This window comes from Mobula hypostoma, chromosome 22, assembly GCF_963921235.1.
Source record: "Mobula hypostoma chromosome 22, sMobHyp1.1, whole genome shotgun sequence".
Classification (NCBI taxonomy): domain Eukaryota; kingdom Metazoa; phylum Chordata; class Chondrichthyes; order Myliobatiformes; family Myliobatidae; genus Mobula; species Mobula hypostoma.
Window position 1 is genome coordinate 56,728,890 of NC_086118.1, and position 24,468 is coordinate 56,753,357.

Below are 24,468 nucleotides of genomic sequence, written 5' to 3' on the forward strand. Positions count from 1 at the left end.
CTATCCGGCTCTTGAACAAAGGGAGATAAACACTCACTGGCCCCATCCATTGAGATGTGACACAACCAAAGACCTTTTACTTTATTTTATTGTCGCCAAACGATTGATACTAGAGTGTACCATCACAGCGATATTTGATTCTGCGCTTCGCACTCCCTGGAGTACAAATCGATAGTAAATAGTAAAAATTTAAATTATAAATCATAAATAGAAAATAGAAAAGGGAAAGTAAGGTAGTGCGAAAAAAAAACCGAGAAGCAGGTCCAGATATTTGGAGGGTACGGCCCAGATCCGGGTCAGGATCCCTTCAGTAGTCTTATCACAGTTGGAAAGAAGCTGTTCCCAAATCTGGCCGTACGAGTCTTCAAGCTCCTGAGCCTTCTCCCGGAGGGAAGAGGGACGAAAAGTGTGTTGGCTGGGTGGGTCGTGTCCTTGATTATCCTGGCAGCACTGCTCCGACAGCGTGCGGTGTAAAGTGAGTCCAAGGACAGAAGATTGGTTTGTGTGATGTGCTGGGCTGTGTTCACGATCTTCTGCAGCTTCTTCCAGTCTTGGACAGGGCAACTTCCATACCAGGTTGTGATGCACCCTAGAAGAATGCTTTCTACCGTGCATCTATAAAAATTAGTGAGGGTTTTAGGGGACAGGCCAAATTTCTTTAGCTTTCTCAGGAAGTAAAGGCGCTGGTGGGCCTTCTTGGCAGTGGACCCTGCTGGTTGGACCAAGTCAGGTCATTTGTGATATTGACCCCGAGGAACTTAAAGCTTTTGACCTGTTCCACTTGCGCACCACTGATGTAAATAGGGTCGTGTGGTCCGCTACTCCTTCTGAAGTCAACAACCAATTCCTTCGTCTTGCTGACGTTGAGGGATAGGTTATTGTCTTCACACCATGCCACCAGGTTCTTAATTTCCTCTCTGTACTCAAACTCATCATCATCCGAGATACAGCCTACAATTGTGGTGTCATCAGCAAACTTGTATATTGAGTTCGATGGAAACTTGGCTACACAATCATGGGTGTACAGTGAGTACAGCAGGGGGCTGAGTACACAGCCTTGTGGGGCACTGGTGCTCAGAGTGATTGTAGAGGAGAGCTTGTCCCCTATTTTGACAGCCTGGGTCCTGTCTGTGAGGAAGTTGAAGATCCAGCTGCAGATCTGAGTGCTAAGGTCCAGGTTCTGGAGCTTAGGAATCAGTTTATTTGGAATGATGGTATTAAAGGCAGAGCTGTAGTCAATGAAAAGGAGCCTTACGTATGCTTCTTTATTCTCTAGGTGTTCTAAGGAGGAATGTAGGGCCAGAGAGATGGTATCTGCCGTTGACCTGTTGCTCCAGTAGGCGAATTGCAAAGCATCAAGGTTGACCGGTAGGCTGTGGTTGATGTGTGCCATAACCAATCTCTCGAAGCACTTCATAGAAATTGATGTCAGAGCCACAGGTCGATAGTCATTCAGGCATGCCACCTTGTTCTTCTTCAGCACCGGGATTATCGTTGCCTTCTTAAAACACGAGGGGATCTAGACTGAAGCAAGGAGCAGATGAAGATGTCAGCAAACACTCCAGCTAGCTCACTTGCACAGGCCCGGAGAAGCCGTCCCGGGACGCCACCTGAGTCCGTTGCCTTCCTTGGATTTATCTTCAGGATAATATTAGGGACTTTTTATCTCATTATCTCATGTTCTCATTATTTATTGCTATTTATCTATATTTGCATTTGCAGTTTGTTGTCTTCTGCACTCTAGTTGATCTTTCATTGATCCTGTTATAGTTACTATTCTATAGACTTGCTGAGTATGCCCACAGGAAAATGAATCTCAGGGTTATATGTAGTGACATGTATGTATTTTGATAACAAAGTTTACTTTAAACTGTTCCTGAGCCTGGTGGTGTGGGTCCTGAAGCTCCTGTACCTTCTTCCCGATGGCAGGAGTGAGAAGAGAGTATGGCCTGGATGGTGGGGATCTCTGATGATGGATGCTGCTTTCTTGCGACAGCACTCCGTGTAGATGTGTTCAATGATGGGCTGGGCTGTATCCACTACTTTTTGTAGGATTTTCCATTCAAGGACATTGGTGTTTCCATCCCAGGCCATAGTGTAACCAGTCAACATAGTCTCCACCACAAACCTTTAGAAGTTTGTCAAAGTTTTTAAGATGTTATGCCAAATCTTCAGACTTCTAAGGAAGCAGAGGTGCTGCCGTGCTTTCTCTGGAATTGCTGCTGCTGGGCTCAAGAAAAATCCAATGAAATAACAATAGCGAGGAATTTAAAGTTGCTGACCCTCTCCAACCCTGCTTCTCCGATGAGGCCTGGCTCATGGACCTCTGGTTTCCTCCTCCTGAAGTCAATAATCAGCTCCTTGGTCTTGCTGACATTGAGTGAGAGGTTGTCGTTGTGGCATCACTCAGCCAGATTTCCAATCTCCCTCCTGTATGCTGATTTGTCATTATCTTGATTCAGCCTACAGCAGAGGTGTTGTCGGCAAACTTAAATACAGGCAGTCCCGGGTTACGAACGAGTTCCGCTCCCGAGTCCGTCTTTAAGTTGGAACAGGTACATCCGGTATTATTTAGCGTCAGTTAGTCAAATGTTTGTCTTAGTATATAGTATATATTTTACCTTTCTATGCATATAAAACACTTAAGAAACGTATGTATTTTAATAATTAAACCACTGCGTTGCTTAGTAATAATTGTAGCTTTCATCGGGGCAGGGCCTTTCACATGCTCCATTATTCTCACTTTATCCTTTAAAATTGTTCCAATCGTTGACCAACTGTAGCCTAACGCTTTTCCAATGAACGATGGCGTTTCACCTCTTTCCGATCGCTTTATTATTTCCACTTCATTTTCAATCGTGATCGTTTTCCGTCAAAGGAACAGAAACACTGCGGATTCAGCAGCAGCCGCGGGCGGCAGGTCCTGAGCTCCCCCGGGTCCTAAAGTCCACCCGCACTGAGACAGGTTAAATGGAACAAGTGGGGGTGGTGCTGACTGGAAAAGTGGGGTCAGGATGAATCTTGCTAAGAAAAATTTAAGCCAAATACAAAGCTACACACTCAACACTGTGTTAATGGCAACATGATCCGACTTAAAATATCGTTCTCCTTCCTTGAGCCAACGAATTTTTAATATAACAGGTTTTATGGCAGGCCGTTCGCAAGTACAGGTTGCTTGTATGTCGGGTGTCCATAACTAGGGGAATAACTGTACAGCATTGGAGCTGTGCTTAGCCTCACAGTCTCAAGTGTAAAGCAAATAGAGCAGAGGACTAAGCACATAGCCTTGTGGTGCACCTGTGCTGATGGAGATTGTGAGGAGATATTGTCGCCAATCCCAACTGAGTGGAGTATGCAAGTGAGGAAATTGGGGATCCAGTTGAACAAAGAGGTATTGAGGTCCAGGCATTGAAGCTTACTGACTCTGGGCTCCTAGACATCTTTTTGATTTCATATTCCAAGAGATTCTGCAGATGCTGGAAATCTTGAGAAACACGCACATAAAATTCAGGAGCAACACAGGAGGCTAAGCAGCTTCAGGACCAGAAAGTAAGGGGGCAAAAGCCAGAATAAGGAGGTGGGGAGAGGGGGGAAAGAGAGTACAAGATGGCTTCTAATAGGTGAAACCAGGTCAAGAGGGAAGCTGGGTGGGGGAGGAGGATGAAGTAAGAAACTGGGAGGTAATAGGTGGAAGAGGTAAAGAGATGAAGGAATCTAATAGGAGAGGAGAGTGGAGCATGGAAGAAGGGGAAGGGGAAGAATGAGAGGAATCGGAGGGAGGTGAAGAGGAGTGAGAGAGAGTTACCAGAATGGAAAATGGAAAAGGAGATGAGGAGAGGAGAGGGAGAAATTACTGCAATTTGGAGAAATTGATTTGTATGCCATCAGGTTGGAGGCTACACAGTTGGAGTGTGAAACTCCAGCCTGAGTTTTGCCTCATCATGGTAGTGTAGGAAGCCATGGACAGACATGACAGAAGATCCTGCCTTTTGTGATGGACAGAGCCACAAAGTGCACAACAAAATGGCACCCTAATTTACGTTGGGTTTCACTGAGGAGGCACCAGATACAGTAGATGACCCTGACAGACTCACAGGTGAAGTAAGGCCTCAACTGAAAGGACTGTTTGGGGCCCTGAAGGAGGAGATGTAGGGGCAGGTGTAGCACTTGTCAAGGAGGAGGTCTTACTGACTTTAACATCACAGATACAGTACAAGTTCTAAGTAATTCATGAGTTTAGTCCTATTATGGACACAAGGCGAAAAAAAATCCAGAAATATAACTGTTATCTTCATCAGCACTCTCAACTAGGAATAGCTTACATTTACTTTCTCTGGAAACCATAGCCTGAGATCTTTGGTTTCTTCACTGTTGTTTGTCTTCTATACTAACAATTTGAATAGAAATGTTGTTGGCATGGTTAGAGAGTTTTGTGGATAAAGGATCAGTTTTATTTGCCATATGCGTTCGTACGTATTAGGATGCACGTATACTGTATGTAGTATCCAACTCTGAGATTCATCTTCCCCACAGACAACCACAAAACAAAAAAAAACATGGATCAATATGTTCAAACCATGCAGAAATGCATTTAGAAATCTGATGGCAAAGGGGAAGAAGCTGTTCCTGAAACGTAGATTTTGGGACTGCAGGTTCTCTGATGGTGGTAATGAGAAGAGGGCATGTCCTGGGTGATGGGGGCCCTTAATGATGGATGCTGCCTTTTTGAACATTGCCTCTTGAAGGATCCATACAGATCCTTTCATTACAGTAGCACAGGGAAAACAAGAGTGAAGAATAAAGTGTTAAAGTTACAAAGAAAGTGCAGTGCAGTCAGACACCAAGATGTAAGGCGGTTTGTGAGATTGAGAGTTCATCTTATTGTACTACAGGACTGTTCAATTATCTTGTGGGAGAGGGAAAGAGGAGTAATTTCACCCAGATCATTCCTTCAGATTATTGAAATCTTACCTGCCATAGGCTTACTCTCAAAAACACGGCGCTTCTCTCCTGTGGGTTGAACATACACTTTTTCCTTCATAAGGTGAAGCAGTTCGTGAATAGATTTCAATCCGAACATGTTCAGCTGGATAGGTCGTTGATAACATGACTTGTATGCCTTTGCTAGTTTATGCACTGCAATGCCATCTGTGTTATTTTTAAGCATGTTCAAAACTCCTTCGCAAACTTCTGACAATTTGTCACCTGGCACAAGATGTATAATGTTAAAACTCAAATTGCAGGTACGTTGAGTCATATATTTACAGGCCTAGAATCAGAATCAGGTTTAATATCACCAGCAGAGGTCATGAAATTTGTTGTCTCTGCGGCAGCAGTACAATGCAATACATAATAATAGAGAAAAAACTGTGAATTATAGTAAACATATATTATAGTAAATACACGTGCATATATATATATATATATATACACACACACACACACATATACGCACGGAAGGCTCGGATACATATACGAGGGGTGATTGATAAGTTCGTGGCCTAAAGTAGAAGGAGATGAGGAGAAGCTTCAAACTTTCTGCATTTTAGTTAAACTGCACGTGCATGTAATGAGAGCTGTAGAACTCACCTCCTTCTACCTTAGGCCACGAACTTATCAATCACCCCTCGTAACGCAATGCGACAGGGATACAAGCCCATCAGGCTCCTGAACCAGAGGGGATAACTTCAGTCAAATTCACTTGCCCCATCATTGAACTGTTCCCACAACCTATGGACTCACTTTCAAGGACTCTTCATCTCATGTTCTCAGTATTTATTACTTATTTTTCTTTTATATTTCCAGTTTGTTGTCTTTTGCACATTGTTTGCCCGCTTTGTTGAGTACGATCTTTCACTGATTCTACTATGGTTACTAATTTTACTGAGTATGCCCACAAGGAAATGAATGTCAGGGTTGGATATGGTGACGTATATGTACTTCGATAATAAAATTTGCTTTGAACTTTAAATTAACACTGTAAAGTAATAAAACTATTAAACTATTCACTTCATTGGTATTTCTAATGTCTCACCTACAATAATTTAAATTGGATCAGTGTGCATTCCTATATAATGACAACAGCTCTACTTAAAAGGTAAATTTTAAAAATACTTAAGAGTGTCTCAGTATTACGATGTGGAAGTAAATCCCAATTAAAAGAAGCAAACGGAACACGTGTGGATAATGGGTCCCTCATGTCCTGGGATCATTCTGAAATTGCTACAGCTGTTTAGTTTTTTGAAGCCGGTGACTGCAATTTTGTTGCTTCTTACACTGTCACCGAGCCAACAACGCCTTGAACCCATTTTTGAGGTTCTGAGGTGAAGAGTGATCCACTGACTCCAGCACAAGGGGGGCGGATGGTACCCGAGTGACTTGCTTGGGACACTGCGTGTTTTCCTGCGGTTTGCACTAGGCCTCCAGGTGCTCCTGTAACTGAGCTTCAAGGCCAGAGGCCTATTTAATGCTCCTTCATTTTCAAACAGATACTCATGGAGGATGGGTTGGGGGGGGGCGGTTGAGGTGAAGTCTTTTTTATTTATTCATTTACGGGATGTGGGCATCGCTGGCTAAACTAGCATTCATTGCCCATCCCTAGTTGCCCCTTGAGAAGGTGGTGATGATCTGCCTTCTTGAACCGCTGCAGTCCCTGAGGTGTAGGTGCACCCACAGTGATGTTAGCGAGGGGATTCCATGATTTTAACTCAGCGACAATGAAGGGACAACAATATATTCCCAAGTCAGGATGGTGAGTGACTTGGAGGGGAATTTCCAACTGGTGGTGTTCTCAGGTATCTGCTGTTCTCGTCCTTCCAGATGGTCGTGGGTCCATCTCAGGTAACTTTAAGACTAAGACCCAAGCATTCATAAGAGACAGAATATTTGATATATCTGTAAATGTGAAACTTGACAGCATTACCTGATGAAGATTTTGGATCTGGAGACAGTGTCAGAGAGGGTGGAAGTTCCGAATTGAAATCACCCAAAGACTGAGTTTCAGACAAACCCAAAGCAGCAACTGGAATCTGCGAACTTGCGTTGGCCTTGTCTGTCTTTGCAATCTTCCTGGCTTTAACGTTTAAGCCTTTTGCAGTAGGTGTCACGTACAGAACATCAGGCATTGATTTCACCATTTCTTCAACTGACTGAAATCCGTAGTCCAATATTTTCAATTCCTTCCAGTATTTATTCTTATATCTGTCAGCGATCTTCTTTGAAATGATGCCTTCGGGGAAAGTCCTGATGAGATTTCTCAACTCATTCTTCAAACGTGTTTTCTGATCATCTGTGGAAAACAAAGCTCCTTCATCATAAGCTTGAAATGAACACCCAATTTTAAACATAAGATCATAAGACACAAGAGTACAATTAGGCCATTTGGCCCATCGAGTCTACTTGCCCATTTCATCATGGCTGACCCATTTCCCTCGCGACCCCACTCCCCAGCCTTCTCCCCATAACTTTTCACACCCAGCCTTCCCCTTAAATGCACCCAATGACCTGGCCTCCACAGTTGCCTTGGCACTTACTCCCAAAGCCTTCCCCATGAGTGGGTACAGCCACAAGGCAGCAGAGGTTTGAGATCAGAGTTAATAATGAGTAAGCGTGAAACCTGGCTGCATTACCTAATGAAGATTTTGGATCTGGATGTGGCGTCAGAGAGGGTAGAAGTTCGGAACTGAAACCCTCCGAAGACTGAGTTTTAGATAACCCAAAAGAGGTGACTGGAATCTGCGAACTAGCATTTGCCATGTTTGGCACTGTATTCTGTTTGGCGATAACATTGAAGCCAGTTGTACCAGGTATCAGAGACAGAGCATCACACATCGATTTCACCATCTGTTCTATGGACTCAAATCCATAGTCTAATATCTTCAGCTCCTTCCGGTATCTGTTTCTATATTTCTTGGCTAGTCTCGTTACATTGACGCCTTCAGGATAAAACGCAACCAGCTTTTGCAGCTCATTTTTCAAAAGCACCTTCTGATCATCTGCAGAAAAGAAAAAACCCTTGTCACAAATGGTAAGATGAACATCTGCTTTTAAACAAGAATCTTAAAAGAAGAAAGATCTCGGCTCAAAATATTGACCGTCTATTCATTTCCATAGATGCTGCCTGATCTGCTGAGTTCCTCCGGCATTTCGTATGTGTTGCCTTGGATTTCCAGAATCTGCACTTTCTCATGTTTGAGATTCTGCAAACACTGGGAATTCAGAGTAACACACAAGAATTGCTGGAGGAACTCGGTAGGTCAGGCAGCATCTATGGAAATAAAAAAAAAACAGTTGATGTTTTGGGCCAAGGCCCTTCACCAAGACTAGAAAGGAAGGAGGAAGAAGGTAGGGAAGAGGTGGAAGGACTACAAGCTGGCAGATGATAGGTTGGAGGAGCGAGGGAATGAAGCATGGAGCCGGGAGGTAATAGGTGGAAAGTTAAAGGGCTGGAGAAGAAGGAATCTGATAGGGGAGAAGAGTGGGCCGTGGATGAAAGGGAAGGAGGGGCACCAGGGGTAGATGATAGGCAGGTGAGAAGAAATAAGAGAGGGGCCAGAGTGGGGAATTGAAGAGGAGGGAAGGGGGAGGAGGAAAACACCAGAAGTTGGAGGCTACCTAGATGGAGTGTAGGTGTTACCACTCCACCCTGAGACTGGCTTCATTGTGGCAGCAGGGGAGACCATGGACTTAACATGTCAGAATGGGAATGGGGATTGGAATTAAACTGGTTGGCCACTGGGAAATCCAGATGAAGCAAAGTTGCTCAACAAAGTGGTCCCCAATCTACGTCAGTTCTTGCCAGTGTAGAGAAGGCCTCATCAGGAGCACTGGATACAGTAGGCGACCCCAGCAGATTCGCAGGTGAAGCGATGTCTCACTCAGAGGACTCTTTGGGGCTCTGAATGGGCAGGCGTAGCACTCCTTCCACTTGTGGGTATAAGCAACCTTAAAGTTTTTTTTTAACCAAATAATGATTTCAAAAGTAATCCACTACTTTAGACTAAAGCTAGTGAAGATTTTCTGCATATTTCATATATAAATCATTCATACATCCCTCATCTGAAACATTCCTTTGCATTTCAGAACTTCACACTTGTCCAATTGTTCTATGCCTTAATGCAATGTTCTAATTTTTGTATATTTACATCGAACATGCTTTAATATAAAATCATGTTGTTTTTATTTCCCCTTTCCTGCACTCTGTTCATTTCATTTCCCTCACATCCAAAACAATGAACCTTAATTCCCTACAACTTCGAGTCCTTCCCTATTCGATGTGGCTGAACCTTACAGGAGAATTTCAGGAGACTATTTCACTTCAGCAGTCTAATGCAGTTGAAGACAGTGTCAAGGTCAAGTGAATGAAGATATAATCTGCTGGAGGAACCCAGCAGGTTGAAAACCATCGTCACCGTGGACAATTAGCAAATGACATTTCCTTCCCCCACAGATGCTGCTCAACCCAGAGTTCGTCCAGCAGATTTCTGGTTGCTGAAAAATCTAACATCCGCAATCTCGTCTGCAGAAATGGATGAAATCCAGAACTACAAAACATGGTCTCAAGATAAAAGGATGCCCATTTCTAAGAGTAAAATGAGGAGGAACTTCTTCTCTCATAAGGTTTTGAGGCTTTGGATAGCTCTAACCTGGGCCTATCATTAGGTATACTGATGCCTAATGATTGGTCCATTGAAGAATCAAAGGCTATTGGGGCCAGCCAATAAAAAGGAGTTAAAATAACAATCCGATCAACCATGATTTCACTAACCAATGGATCAGATTCAAGGAGCTATACTCTGTTCTATGATGTAAGGATATTGATTATAATTACAAAGAAGGCACGACAGCAGCTGTATTTCATTAGAAATTTGAGGAGGCTTGATATGTCACCAAAGACTCTTGCAAGTTTCTACAGATGTATAATTGAGAGGATTCTAAATGGTTAGATCACCGTCTGGTATGGGGTGGAGGGGGAGTGGCTCTATACAGTATCAGAAAAGGCTGCCAAGAGTTATTAACTCTGCCAGCTCCATCATCCCTCACTCAGGACATGCCCTCTTCTCATTGTTACCATTGAGGAGGTGGTGCAGGAGTCTGAAGACACACACTCAATGTTTTAGGAACAGCTTCTTCACTTCCACAATCATGTTTCTAAACAATGAACCCATGTACACTAACTCACTATGCACTGCTTATTTAATATAGTTTCACATGTATTTCTTACTGTAATTTATAGTTTTTATTATTATATATTGCATTGTACCGCTGCTGCAAAACAACATATTTCACGACATTTATCAGTGATATTAAACCAGATTCTGATTGTTCATGGACCCTGATGTTTTTTTAGTTTTGACTGATTAAAGCCGAAATATAACATTTGAAATTCTATTTGGAAAAGTCATTTGTTGTTCTTTTCTTTTTAAAGGTCAACAAACTGGTAACCATGTCATTAAGAGAGTGGTCTTCCCAGTGACCCTGCTCCTACATTGCACAGACATCTGAGGCAGCACTACAACTTGCAGGAATTACGGAATGGACATGACATGGACTTTACAGCATACAGCAACCCCTAGTGACTCAAACGAGGATGACAATGATGAAACAATAGGATTGGCAGCCATATCACCACCTGCCCCAATAAAGACCAAGGAAGTGAAGACATGCAGGGCTGGAGATGGAACCTACAGGAAACAGATGGTTTTTCATTAACCACCTGAACCGGAAAAGATTGATAAATGGTCAAGAAGGTTTCACATCCCAACAAAAAAGAAGTCTAAAGAGTTGGGCTAAACAACATATTAATAACATATAAAGGGCCGGCTGGTGGCACAACGACATCGGCGCCGGACCCAGGAGCGGAGGTTCCCAGGTTCAAAACTAGTTGGGTCCGCTCCCAAGTACGCTTTCCATCCGTGCCGGGTTGAGTGTCGAGATCGCAACTCGACCTCGTAAAATAAAAGGGAAAATACTGCGAGAATGTTTGTGTGAAGAGTGGCCCGCCACACAGTCTCTCCCTCGCTCCGCGCCTTGTAAAAAGCCATGAAAAAGGCATCATCACGGACGCACGCACGCACAGACTCGCACGCACGGACAAGCAGACGCACAGACAAGCAGACGCACAGACTCGCACGCACGGACAAGCAGACGCACAGACTCGCACGCACGGACATGGAGACGCACAAACTCGCACGCACGGACAAGCAGACGCACAGACACGCAGACGCACAGACTCGCACGCACGGACACGCAGACGCACAGACTCGCATGCACGGACATGGAGACGCACAAACTCGCACGCACGGACAAGCAGACGCACAGACTCGCACGCACGCAGGCACACAGGAAAAAAAAAGAAAGAAAGAACATATACAACTTGCACTTACATGATAGCATCCATATCTTGGCTACTACATTGTCTTCTCAGCAAATCAGTTGACTCATAGAGTTGACGACAGCATGGGAATGATAAACAAAAGCTACAAGGTGGTTGGAATGCTGTTAAGAGGTGGATGGAAGAACAGACTGATTGGAGGATAGCGGTTGAGTGCAAGTAAAAGATTTCCAAGGAGGTTTCTGAACACAGGCAGTCCCTGGGTTATTAATGAGATCCGTTCCTAAGTCTGTCTTTAAGTCAAATTTGTAGGTAAGTTGGAACAGGTACATACAGTTCTTATTTAGCGTCAGTTAGTCAAATGTTTGTCTTAGTAGATAGTATATATTTCACCTTTCCATGCATATAAAACACTTAAGAAACACTTCCAAATACACTAAAACATCTTAAACATAATAATACAGTACATAATAATATCCCCTACTTGCAACAAATTCTTCATCACAATCACCTTCACTTGCTGAACATGCAGCTTTTAAATCATTGAAAAGGCTTCGAGCCTTTCCTTGCACTAAAGTAAGGCTAGTAGGCATATTACGCTGATTTTGATCGTCTAACCAAATTATCATAGCCTTTCCATTTCAATAATTAAACCACTGCGTTGCTTAGTAATAATTGTAGCTTTCATCGGGGCAGGGCCTTTCACATGCTGCATTATTCTCACTTTATCCTTTAAAATTGTTCCGATCATTGACCGACTGTAGCCTAACGCTTTTCCAATGACCAATGGCATTTTACCTCTTCCTGATCACTTTATTATTTCCACTTTATTTTCAATTGTGATCGTTTTCCTTTTCTTTGATGCATCACCAGCACTTGCATCAGATTTACCCTTTGGAAGCATGGTTACAAGGGTGAGAAAAATTTAAGCCAAATACAAAGTTACACACTCAACACAGTGTTAACGGCAACGTGATCCGACTTAAAATGGCGGACAGTGTTCTCCTTCCTCGAGCTGACAAATTTTTAATATAATAGGCTTTATGGCAGTCTGTTCATAAGTATGAGTTGTCTGTAAGTTGGGCGTTCTTAACCCGGGGACTTACTGTACAAGGAATGCGACTCAGCGTTTCCAGCAGTAAATAAACAAAACATGGAGGAATCCACATAGGGTCCCTTGACATCAGGTACCACCAAAATGATGAGGCTGCAAAAACCTTGAGTTGAAGTGAAACCGGTGCTCCATATAGTGAGCTAGTGCAAGCCACCAAACAAGTAGAACCAGATACTGAAGCGGAAGTAAGATCATTATAGTTGGGGCTGCTACCTGTTGATCATCAGCCACTGACAACAGGCATACCTACTGCAAGTGAGTCAACAACCAACACCCATTAATCAACAGAAACAGCAGGACTAGAAACCACCAGGTGAATGAATCATAGCAACCCCAGTCTGAGTCACACCAACCCCCAACAGCAATATGTCAATATTGCGGTAAAAAGGGCATTTTTTGAACTAAACTAAAAATTGTTGGCATCAAAAACAGGATAGACAAGTTCAGTCCTCTGCCCCTCAAATTTTGGGCAACCCTGACCTGACAACACAACTTCAATAATTTCAAATATTATGTAAGTATTGTTTAATTGAAAAAAAAATGATTACTCCCTTCCCTTAAACACGAGGAATTCTGCAGATGCTGGAAATTCAAGCAACACACATCAAAGTTGCTGGTGAACGCAGCAGGCTAGGCAGCATCTCTAGGAAGAGGTACAGTCGACTCCCTTCCCTACAGCCTTTGTTTGCCTTGATAGAGCAAAAAAAGCAAACAGCTTCTATATCCTGATGAAGAGCCTCAGCCTGAAATGTCAACAGTTTATTCATTTCCATGGACACTGCCTGGCCTGCTGAGTTCCTCCAGCCATTTTTGTATGTTGCATTGGATTTCCAGCATCTGCAGAACTTCATATTAGTTTACTAATTGGAAATGATTGTGCTGAATTCTTATTAGATACGGATTCAAGATTCAATAAATGTACTTGAATCTTGAATGAGAAATCCATTTTTGGGTGGGAGACATCTCACAACCTCTTCTAGGAATTAATGTCTTGTTAACTTTAAACTGTACCCTTCAGTTTATGGAGGGGACTCCCCTGGAATCTCATGCGTTTAACCAAATCAGATCTAACTAACCATCCCACTTGGCTAACTGGAAATTAATTGTGTTAAGTTTACTGGGAAGATGCCACCTTGTATTAAGTAGCATCCTCTGAGCAGAATATCCACAGAAGGTATTTTACCGTCTGGCCTGTTAAGAAAGTAAATGGTACCTGGAGACTGACAGTGGATTTTAGAGATGCTAGGCAATGTATTGACAAGTTAATCCCGCTAGTGGCCGATTCATCAATTACACTGCACAACAAAGATCTTGCTTCCTGAATACCTTTGGGTATATCTTATGGATTTTGGGCTGCAGATCATGAAAATAACCATGAAATTTGCCTATTGTGCACCATTTTTTTAAATTGCCTATATTTGTTATTTCAATTCATAATTCAAATCAGAATAACAGATGACAAGATGAAGGAAGGCATTTTTGTTGATCCACAAATCAGATTATCAATGACAGGCAATTCAAAGAATTTCTAGTGGGACCGGAGAAAATCACATGGAAGGCATTCAAGGATATTACTGAAAATTTTCTTGGCAACTACAGAGCACCAAACTACGTGCAGCTGGTTGACAACATGCTTCAAGCATACAAAACCATGAAGGGCAACATGTCACTAAAGGTTCATTTTCTGCTTTCCCATTTAGACTTCTTCCCTGCAAATCTCGGTGCTATCAGTGACAAGCACAGTGAGAGGCTTCACCAGGACATTGCAGTCGTGGAGAAGCTGTATCAGGGCAACTGGAATCCATCAATGCTGTCTGATTATTGTTGGACACTCAAGCGAGAAGCCTCAGACACTGAGTACTAAGAAAATCAACAACAAAACATTTTTAGCTTAGTTGCAAAGCATCAGCACCGTTATGCAATTAAAGACATTACATTCAATAAAAGTTAGTTTCTTGTTTCTTCAGATTTCTACGCGATACAAGTAATCTGAAATTATATTTCTCTTTAGCTTCAACTGGTCTATCATAAACAAAACATATATATCTGAGGAAGCAACACTTTTGAAAGAAATCTGTGTTCCTATGCTATTCTGAATGCCCTGAAGCCATCACAGAAGTAGTTTACAGTTATTGATATGGCCACTGGATTCTGGTCCATACCAGTGGCACTCAAACATCAACCATGATTGGCTTTTACAGCAGCAACAACAACATCAAAGGACGAGTCTACCACAAGAGCTCCACGACAGCCCCACTGTCTACCACATGGCCCTGAGACAACATCTGAGGGATTTACCGACCACTGATTCAGTTATCATACAGTATGTGGTTGATGATTTGATTGCATCCAACACCACAGATCAGCATAGATCTCCAAAGGTCACGACTCAAATTTGGACAAGGCACAACTGCAACAAGTAATAACTCAAGACCACAAGGCACAGGAGCAGAATCGGGCCATTCGGCCCATCCAGTCTGCTCCATCATTTCATCATGGCTGACCTACTTCCCTCTTAACTCCATTCTCCTACCTTCTCCCCATCACCTTTCGTGATCTGAAGAATCAACAACCTCCACCTTAAATGCACCCAGTGACCTGACTGCCAGTCGCAAAGTTCCACAGATTTATCAGCCTCTGTCTAAAGAAATTCCCCCTCATCTCAGTTCTAAATGATGTCTCTTTATTTTGAGGCCGTGCCCTCTGGACCTAGACTTCCCCTGCCAAAAGAAATATCTTCTTCACATCTATTCTATCAAGGGTTTTCAACATTCAATGGGTTTCAATGAGATTCCCCCCTCATTCTACAAAATTCCAGTCAGTACAGGCCCAGAGCTTTCAATTGGTGCTCATATGACACACTTTTCAATCCTAGAAACATCTGACTCTGAACCCTCTCCAATGTCAGCACATCCTTTCTTAAACAAGGGGCCCAAAACTGGTCATAATACTCCAGATGAGGCCTCACCAGCGCTGAGGATTATGAGGCGGCCATCAAATCAGCAAAACCACCTACAACTCCAATCGTTTCTGGGTTTGTGTAACTAACGGAGTATGGGTTGAATTGTATGCTGAAACTGCACCACCACTCAACAATCTAGTGAAGGGCAATAAGCATACAGAGGACTCTGTGACTCTTAATGAAGAACAACTAGGAGCATTTCAAACTTTAAAGGCAACATTATGTACTGTCCTTGCATTAGGAATTCCTGTACATCAACGAAAAAAGTGGCTACACGACAACGATCTTGACTCAGGAACACGGAGACTGACAGCATCCTGTTGGTTATTAATCTGTCAAATCAGATAACCTACTATTAGGATGGGGACCATGTTTACGAGCAGTGCAGGCAGCCTACCTGGTAGTCATGTCTGTTGCTAGCATTGTGCTCAATCAAGTTTTAAATGTTCAATATCCGTTTGTTAGGGCATATTCCAGAGTTATGGAATATAGCAGGTATTAATTTCAACAGCAATCAGTCTTCAAATCTGAATGTGGATTGTAGATTGAGTTTAAAACACAGATCAGAACAATGATCTTCCTGGAGCTGCAGACTGGGGTTAATTGAAAACCAAGAAACACCCAATCACCTGAGATGTCTGCATATGCATGAATGCAGCTCAGAGACAGTGGTGATTAACCAGTGGTAATCTAGAGTGAAGTTTTAGGTACTTGAAAACTATATGTAACTTAAATGAAGCATTGTCAACCCAAAGTATTAAAGTAAATGACGTCATTGTAACTGTAGAGTTACCATTTACCTTAAGAGTATAAAAATGTGATGTACTTTGAGTTTAGGAGGCCTCTTCTTCCGCGAGTGTTTTCAGCATGATGCCCACTTGTGTGCTGAATAAAGACTTCTTTATCCACCAGCTTCAGTGTCTCTCCACTGACTTTGTTGACAGTCACAACACCATACTCAGTACACACCTTACCGACAATGAATAGGGCCTCTCGAGTAACAGCTGCTCAGCGGCCCAAATGGTGTACTATTCACAAGGCACCTAATCTCATCCTGCGAGCAAGTCTAGTGAATCCAGCTACACTGGACATGGAGGTCTATCACGACCATGACTGTGGAAGGACAATAACATGCCCTGAAGATGCAAATCGGTACAAAGAGACTCTCTACTGAACGCAGATCTGATTCTGCGCACTGATGGTTCCTCGGAGACCGAGGGTGAAGTTCGAATGGGTGGATGGGCCATTGTTTCCAAAACTGAAGTACTCACACCAGGAAGCATGGCTCCTGGTGCCTCTCTGCAACAGGCAGAACTGAAAGCCCTGACTGAAGTCTGTAAGGTGGCAGAAAGAAGATCAGCTATCATGTACATGATTCTTGATGCATTCTGGAGTAGCTTTGGAAACATGAAAGTAAAGAGGATTTCTTACAGCTGTAGGAACCCCAATCAAGATTGGCCAGCTCATACAACTAATGAATGATATACAAATGCTATCAGAAGAGGCTGCATTAAAGAGTAAAAGCCAACATGAATACAATGTATTCATAGATGAAATTGTAAAATAAGCAGCACGAGGAGTAAAAGAAACAAAATAAATTTAAAAAAAAATCTTTTTATTGAATTATTACACAAAAGGTAAACCATATAGGCACTGATACACAGTTGCAATATAACTTTACAAGAGATATTAATACACAAAAAAAAGTTAGTACAAACAGTGCACTTTAGATATAAAATAACAAGGTAATATAATAGTATACTAATTTTCAAACATGTCAATAAGGAAAAGGAAAAAAAACCCAAAAAAACCCCACCGTGCAACTAATCTAAAAATCAAAGCAAAGCAATGGGCTAACTAGGTATCAAGTAGAGTTAAACAACTTAAAACAATCACGTCCTCAAACCCAACCTCCATTAAAAAGTTAAAAAGCAAGAAGGGAACATAGATATGGCCAGAGAAAGAAAAAAAAAAGTTACATTAAATGAAAATGTTGAATAAAAGATCTCCAAGTCTGTCAAATTTAACTGAAGAATCATAAAGATTACTTCTAATTTTCTCCAAATTTAAACATAGTATCGTCTGGGAAAACCAAAAGAATGAAGTTGCAGCATTAATCTCCTTCCAATGTTGTAAAATACATCTTTTCGCCATTAAAGTAAGAAATGCAATCAATTTACGGGCTGAAGGGGAGAGATTACTGGAAATTTTAGGTAATCCAAAGATAGCAGTAATAGGATGGGGAGAAATATCTATATTCAATACCTTTGAAATAATATTAAAAATGTCTTTCCAAAAAGTTTCCAGAGTAGGACAGGCCCAAAATATATGAGTTAAGGAAGCTATCTCCCCATGACATCTGTCACAAAAAGGGTTAATATGAGAATAAAAACAAGCTAATTTATCTTTACACATATGTGCTCTATGGACAACTTTAAATTGAATTAGGGAGTGTTTAGAACAGATAGAGGAAGTATTAACTAGTTGTAAAATATGCGCCCAGTCATCCACCGGAATAAGAAGACCCAATTCCTTTTCCCAATCTGACCTAATCTTATCAAATGGAGCTTTCCTAGGTTTCATAATAGTATTATAAATAATAGCCGTTACACCTTTCTGACATGGATTAAGGTTAATTATAGTATCTACAATATATGTAGGAGGTAGCGTCGGAAAGGAAGAGAGTATAAGAAACAAAATAATTTAAAGTACCAAGAACACATGACCACTGAAGTTATGGAAACAGATTTGAATTCCTTATCACAGACAAGCATACATGAAACTCAATGCTCTAAGGACGAGAAGTGGTTCTGGATGGAGATTGGTGTGAAACTAAACCTGATTGTGCAAGGAGATAGGGCACTAGTCACAGACTGGTAGCCACAACTACGCATAGCAGATATACTCCCTAGGAAAGCGGTCTCCTACCACCGGGCCGCAGACCAGTACCGGGCCACAAAGCATGTGCTACTGGGCCGCGAGGAAACAATATGATTTGGCGATATTAGTCAGCTGCACCTTTCCTCATTCCCTGTCACGCCCACTGTTGAGCTTGAACGCACGCGAGGTCATTACCTGCGCATCATCCATATCAGCGCGGGAAGGAGATCAACTGCTCAAGCTTGCAGATGACGGCGGGCTGAAAAGTATGTTTGACATAACATCTCTGCTGGCATTCCGGATCAAAGTCATGGCTGAATATCTTGAGATAGCCACGAAAGCACTGAAAATGTTGCTTCCATTTCCAACATATCTCTGCAATGAATGCAACCAAAACTAAATTGCGGAATAGACTGGACATAAGGAACCCCCTTCAAGTATCGCTGTCTCCCATCACCCCTCGATAGGACCGTGTTGTTGCAGGGAAACAAGCCCAGGGTTCCCACTGATTCAGCGATATTGGTGTGTTGCAATGATTTTATATATTCATACGAGGAAAATATGTGCTGTGTGTTTAATATCCAAACGTTACTTAAAATGTTATGATGCTATTGACTTATATAACCATATAACAATTACAGCACGGAAACAGGCCATCTCTGCCCTTCTAGTCCGTGCCGAACGCTACTCTCACCTAGTCCCACCGACCTGCACTCAGCTCATAACCCTCCATTCCTTTCCTGTCCATATACCTGTCCAATTACTCTTTAAATGATAGTATTGAACCTGCCTCTACTACTGGAAATTTGTTCAACACTTACTTCAAGCTCCCCTGTCCTTCCCTGATAATTGACTTATCACTATATTCATGTGAGGAAAATATGTGTTGTGTGTTTAATATTAAATTGGTTAGATAAACCCTTTTAGAAATGAAATTGAGTGTATTAGCCACTTATCACATATATTCCGGTCGTGATTAACAACCCCCCCCCCGCACAGAATCGCCAAAAACGATTTGTAGGAAAAAAAGCGGTACGTACACACATGCGCACTGGTGCCCGCGCAATGCTTCATGGTCATTGTAGTCTTTCTCGGGGTAAACACAACGCATTTGACTGCTACCTTTGTCCATTGGCAACCCAACCCTACCCCCCACCCCCCCGGTTGGCCGGTCCGCAAGAATATTGTTAATAATAAACCAGTCCGCAGTGCAAAAAAGGTTGGGGACCCCTGCCCTAGGACACATTGGAGTGGACAAGATGATCACAATCTCCCACTGGTGGTGAAATCCAAAGTTTCGGACCAAAGATCAGAGTCCTGCAACAGCGGAGAAGCTGCCACAACTAATTGCTCATGCCCCAACAGGTCCATTACTGCGACTGCAAGTTGATTACATTACTTTACCAAAGTGTCAGGGATACTCAGACGTGCTGGTAATAGTGGAAAAGTTTTCAAGGTGAGTGTAAGCTATTCCAGCAAGGAAAGCCATTGCCATACACACAACGGATAACAACGGATGGCGCAATCTGGGTCATATTACGATTGAGGAACATGTTTGTAGACTGGATATTGAACTTTTTGCTGTTGGACTCCGGCCATATTCCACCGAGATACAACACTGGGCATCACGGGAGGTTGTTCCTGCCTGTGGCCATCGAACTTTGCAGCTCCTCCCGTGGAAGGTCAGACACCCTGAGCCAATCGGCTGGTCCTGGACTTATTTCCATCTGGCATAGTTTGCATTTTGTTGTTTGATTGTCTGTGGTTTTTGTATTGCTATATTTATGCTCTATTCTTGGTTGGTGCGGCTGTAACGAAACCCGATTTCCCTCAGGATCAATAAAGTATATCCATCTATCTAACAAAAGTACTGACCTAGGACTATAGTCTGAGAAGGGGATTACCATGTCACATTGACTTTGACCAAGGAACACCTTTCACTGGGACTGTTTGTCAGGAATTGTGTTGACTAAGGGTCCATATCATACAGAGTCATCAGGACAATTCAAATGAATGAATGGAACCGTCAAAGCAATGGCTATGTATCATGAGGAAGGTGGACCATGGCCTACGGCCCTTCCCGTGGTCTCACGGTGCATCAGAGTTGCCCCAAATAAGTAAACTAAACTAAGTCCATTCAAGTTGGTAACAGGGTGACCCACATCACTACTGGGAGCTCTTGATCTCAGACAGGCTGATAAACACATTACAGTGGGCAGTTTAGTTAACAATTGTGTGAAATTAACCCAAAGTGCATGGTCTGCTTCTCTCAACGGGTTTCTGCTGCTTGGAGAGCTCCACAGAAGGGTACAGCTTGATTCCTAGTGAGTGTGTCCTGATTTTATTTAAAACGCACAAGGAGCTACTGTGGAGCTCCGTGGGAAGGCTGTAGATTATCAACTCAGTGGTAAAAATAGAAAGGAAAAAGTACTCACTAGCCACTGCAATCAGTCATAGAGTCCATTCTCACGTACGGTTGTGAGACGTGGACACTCACCAAGACGATGTGAAAGTCTCTAGATGGTTGCTATACACGAATGCTCCGGATGGCTCTTGATGTGAGTTGGCAACAGCACATGACAAACGTCGAGCTCTATAATGACCTATCGATGCTCTCCACTAAAATCGATACGAGAAGACTGCAACTAGCGGGGCACTGTCTACGCCACCCCGAGCTACCTGCCAGCCTAGTCATCATATGGGAGCCCAAGCACGCGAGGATGAACCCTGGGCGCCCTCCCAAGACTATGGTCAACACGCTCCTAGAAGACAGCGGCGCGGCTAATGTAGATGAACTGAACACACTGATGAGGGAGAGGGAGAAGTGGAGAGTCCGTCATCGTGCCCGGCGCCAGCCCCCTAGGCCTGAGTTGACGTAGTAGTAGTAGTAGCCACTGCAAGGCAGCTAAGGTGCCAGCTGACAAAGACAACAAGTACTGAGGTTAATGTTCTAGTAACCTCGAACTCAGTGCCTGCACTGCTGGGCTACAGACAGCAAATCACCGGAACAATGCCAAACCAGCAGATTGTGGGCTTCAAATGTTTGCCGGTCCCTTTCCGGTCTTTCATTGATTCTATTGAGTCTGTTGGATTTACTGAGTATGCCTGCTAGTAAACGGATCTCAGGGTTGTACATGGTGACAAATGTGTAGTTTGTTAAAAGATTTACTTTGGCATTGTTTCTTACCCGGGGGGAGTTCTGGAGTCCGCACTTGGTTCACCAAGGACAAATGTCTCGTCGCGCTGATGGGTGGGCAGCCATACTTTATTGATTCTGTCCTACTGGCGGGATTAACGATCAAATTTTGCTCTTTGTAATGTGAACAGAGCACATCATTCGTCTGTTCCAGCATGCTTGATAGAGACTGAAGCCCACAATCAGCCTGTTGCAATGATCTCCCTTGCACAGGCAGGTAAAGGCCGGACAGAGGGCTCAGGAGAGAGCCTTCAGGAAAGAGCACTGTGCAATTCAGCTACTAGCAGCTCCTGCAAGGGAAGCAAAAGTTATTAGTATAATTTCCTCAGGTCAGGCATGGGATTCTACCTCCAGACAGATATGATTAACTCATTGCCAACTGAAATCAGCTATTTAATCAAAAAGCCTTGAGTAAGGCTGGCCTAGATAGAGTCAATGTGGAAAGAACGTTTCCTACAGTGGGGGAGTCAAGGACCAGCTGGGTTTATTTCAAAGTTCAAAGTACTTATACCTGTGTCAGCCTGAGATTCATTTTCATGCAGGCCTACTCAGCAACTCCGAGAAATATAACAGAATCAATGAAAGACCATGTCCAACAGAACAAACAACCAACGTGCAAACGACAACAAATTACACAAACACAAATAATAGATAGATATCAAGAACATGAATGAAGTTGAGTGAGGTTATCCCCTCTGGTTCAAGAGCCTGATGGTTGAGGGAACTATTCTAGAACCTGGTGGTATGGGTCCTGAGGCTCCTGTACCTTTTTCCTGATGGCAACAACAAGAAAAGAGCACGTTCTGGGTGGTGGGAACCCAGATGATGGATGCTGCTTTCCTGATAGAATGAGCCATGTCCACTATTTTTTGGGGGAATTTTTCCCTTTTGGTGTTCCCTTATCAGGCCATGATGCGACCAATCAATATATTCTCTACCACACATCTACGTATATAAGTTTTAGATGTCATGCCAAATCTTCACAAACTTCTAAGGAAGTAAAGGCAATGCCATGCTTTCTCTATAATTGCACTAACATGCTGGGCCCAGGACAGGGCCTCTGAAACAGTAACACCGAGAAACTTGAAGTTGCTGACCATTTCCACGCCCGATTCCCCAGAGAGGACTGGCTCACAGACCTCTGGTTTCCTTCTCCTGAAATCAAAAATCAGCTCCTTGGTCTAGCTGACATTGAGTGAGAGGTTGTTGTTGAGGTATCACTCAGTCAGATTTTCAACCTCCCTCCTGTATGTTAATTCGTCACCACCTTTGATTCAGCCAACAACAGTGGTGTCGGCAGCAAACCTAAATATGGCCCTGGAGCTAACAGACATAAGTATAAAGCGAGTAGAGCAGGGGGGCTAAGCACACAGCCTTGTGATGCACCTGTGCTGGTGGGAGATTATGGAGGAGATGTTGCTGCTAATTCGAACTGAATGGCATTTGCAAGTGAGGAAATCGAAGATCCAATTGCACAAGGAGGTATTGAGACCAGTCTTGGAGCTTATTGATTAGTTTTGAGGGCATGATGGTATTGAGTATTGATCTGTAGTCAATAAAGAGCATCCTGATCTATTCACCTTTGTTGTCCAGGGTGGAGTGAAGAGCTAGTGAGATGGCATCTCTTATGGACCTGTTGTGCCAGTAGACAAACTGAAGCAGATCCAATTTGCTTCTCAGGCAGTCAGTGTTTCATCACCAACCTCCCACAGCACTTCAGCACAGTGGATGTAATAGCTATTGGACGATAGTCATCGAGGCAGGTTAGCACGTTCTTCATAGGCACTGGTATAACTGAAGCCTGCTTGAAGCAGGTGGGTACCTCAGACTGCCAGAGTGAGAGATGAGAGAGATTGGTCAGCTGATCAGCACAGGTCTTCAGTACTCGGCCAAGTACCCCATCTGGGCCGGGTGCTTTCTGTGGGTTCACCCTCCTGAAGGATGCTCTCACGTCAGCCTCAGAAACTGAAATCACAAGGTCATCGGATGCTGTGGAAGTTCATGAAGGTTCCTCTATGTTTGGACAGTCAAAGTGAGCAATAGGGAATTTAGCTCATCTGGGAGCATACTCCTGTTGAAACCTACATTGCTTGGTTTTACTTTGCAGGAGGTAATAGCATTCAAGTCCTGCTGGAGGGACTGAGCATCCTGAAGTGATTCAAATCTGGTCCGAAATTGTCACTTCACCCATGAGATAGCTTTCCAGGGATCGTACCTGGACTTCTCCTATCTTACTGGGTCACCTGGACCTGAATGGCTCTGATCTGACCCTCAGCGGACTGTGGATCTCATGGCTCATCCAGGGCTTCTGATTGGGAAGACTCTGAATATCTTGATGGGGACGCACTCATCCACAACTGCTTTTATAAAGTCTGTGACGACCGTGGAGTATTTATTCAGATACTCTGATGAGACCCTGAACGCGGCCCAACCCCCTAGACACTCCTCTGTCTCCCACGACCATCTCTTTGTTGGAGATTTTCTCTTTAGCCTCTGCCTGTATGTAGGTAGGAGAAGGGCAGCCAAGTGATCAGGTTTCCCTAAATGCGGTCTGGCCATGGGAAGGTAGGCATTCTTAATCGTAGCATAGCAATGGTCTAGTGTGTTGGGACCCTTGGCGCTGCAGGTTATATGCTGATGATAACTGGCAAGAGATTTCTTCAAGTAAGCCTGACTGAAGCCCCCGACTATGATTTGAAATGCGTCAAGGAGGACTGGTTCTTGTTTCGTGATGGCAGCATTCAACATATCAAATGCCTGGAAAATGATGGCTTTTGGCGGTATGTAAACTGTGGTCAGCATCATGGAGATCTCTTTTGGTAATAAAGTGGTCAGCACTTACATATTCCAGGTCGGGGCAACAAGAGTGACAAGACTGCCACATCTGAGCACCACAAGGAGCCACCACAAGTTGTCTCTTATTTCTGATGAAACAGGAGACAACGCGAGCAGAGAAATCACGCAGGGAAAGACGGGGCTACAAA

At 43.2% G+C, this 24,468-nt stretch overlaps 1 protein-coding gene across 1 annotated transcript in view; it reads right to left on the bottom strand.

The window, feature by feature from the left end:
* Nucleotides 1–24,468, bottom strand: part of wu:fj29h11 (uncharacterized) — a 160,580-nt gene that overhangs the window by 127,909 nt on the left and 8,203 nt on the right. The window contains exons 3-5 of the mRNA XM_063030715.1: nt 7,629–7,994; nt 6,923–7,288; nt 4,972–5,205 (exon numbers count right to left, since the gene is read on the bottom strand). Coding sequence (XP_062886785.1) covers nt 4,972–5,205; nt 6,923–7,288; nt 7,629–7,994 — 966 coding nt within the window. The remainder of the gene's footprint in view (nt 1–4,971; nt 5,206–6,922; nt 7,289–7,628; nt 7,995–24,468) is intronic.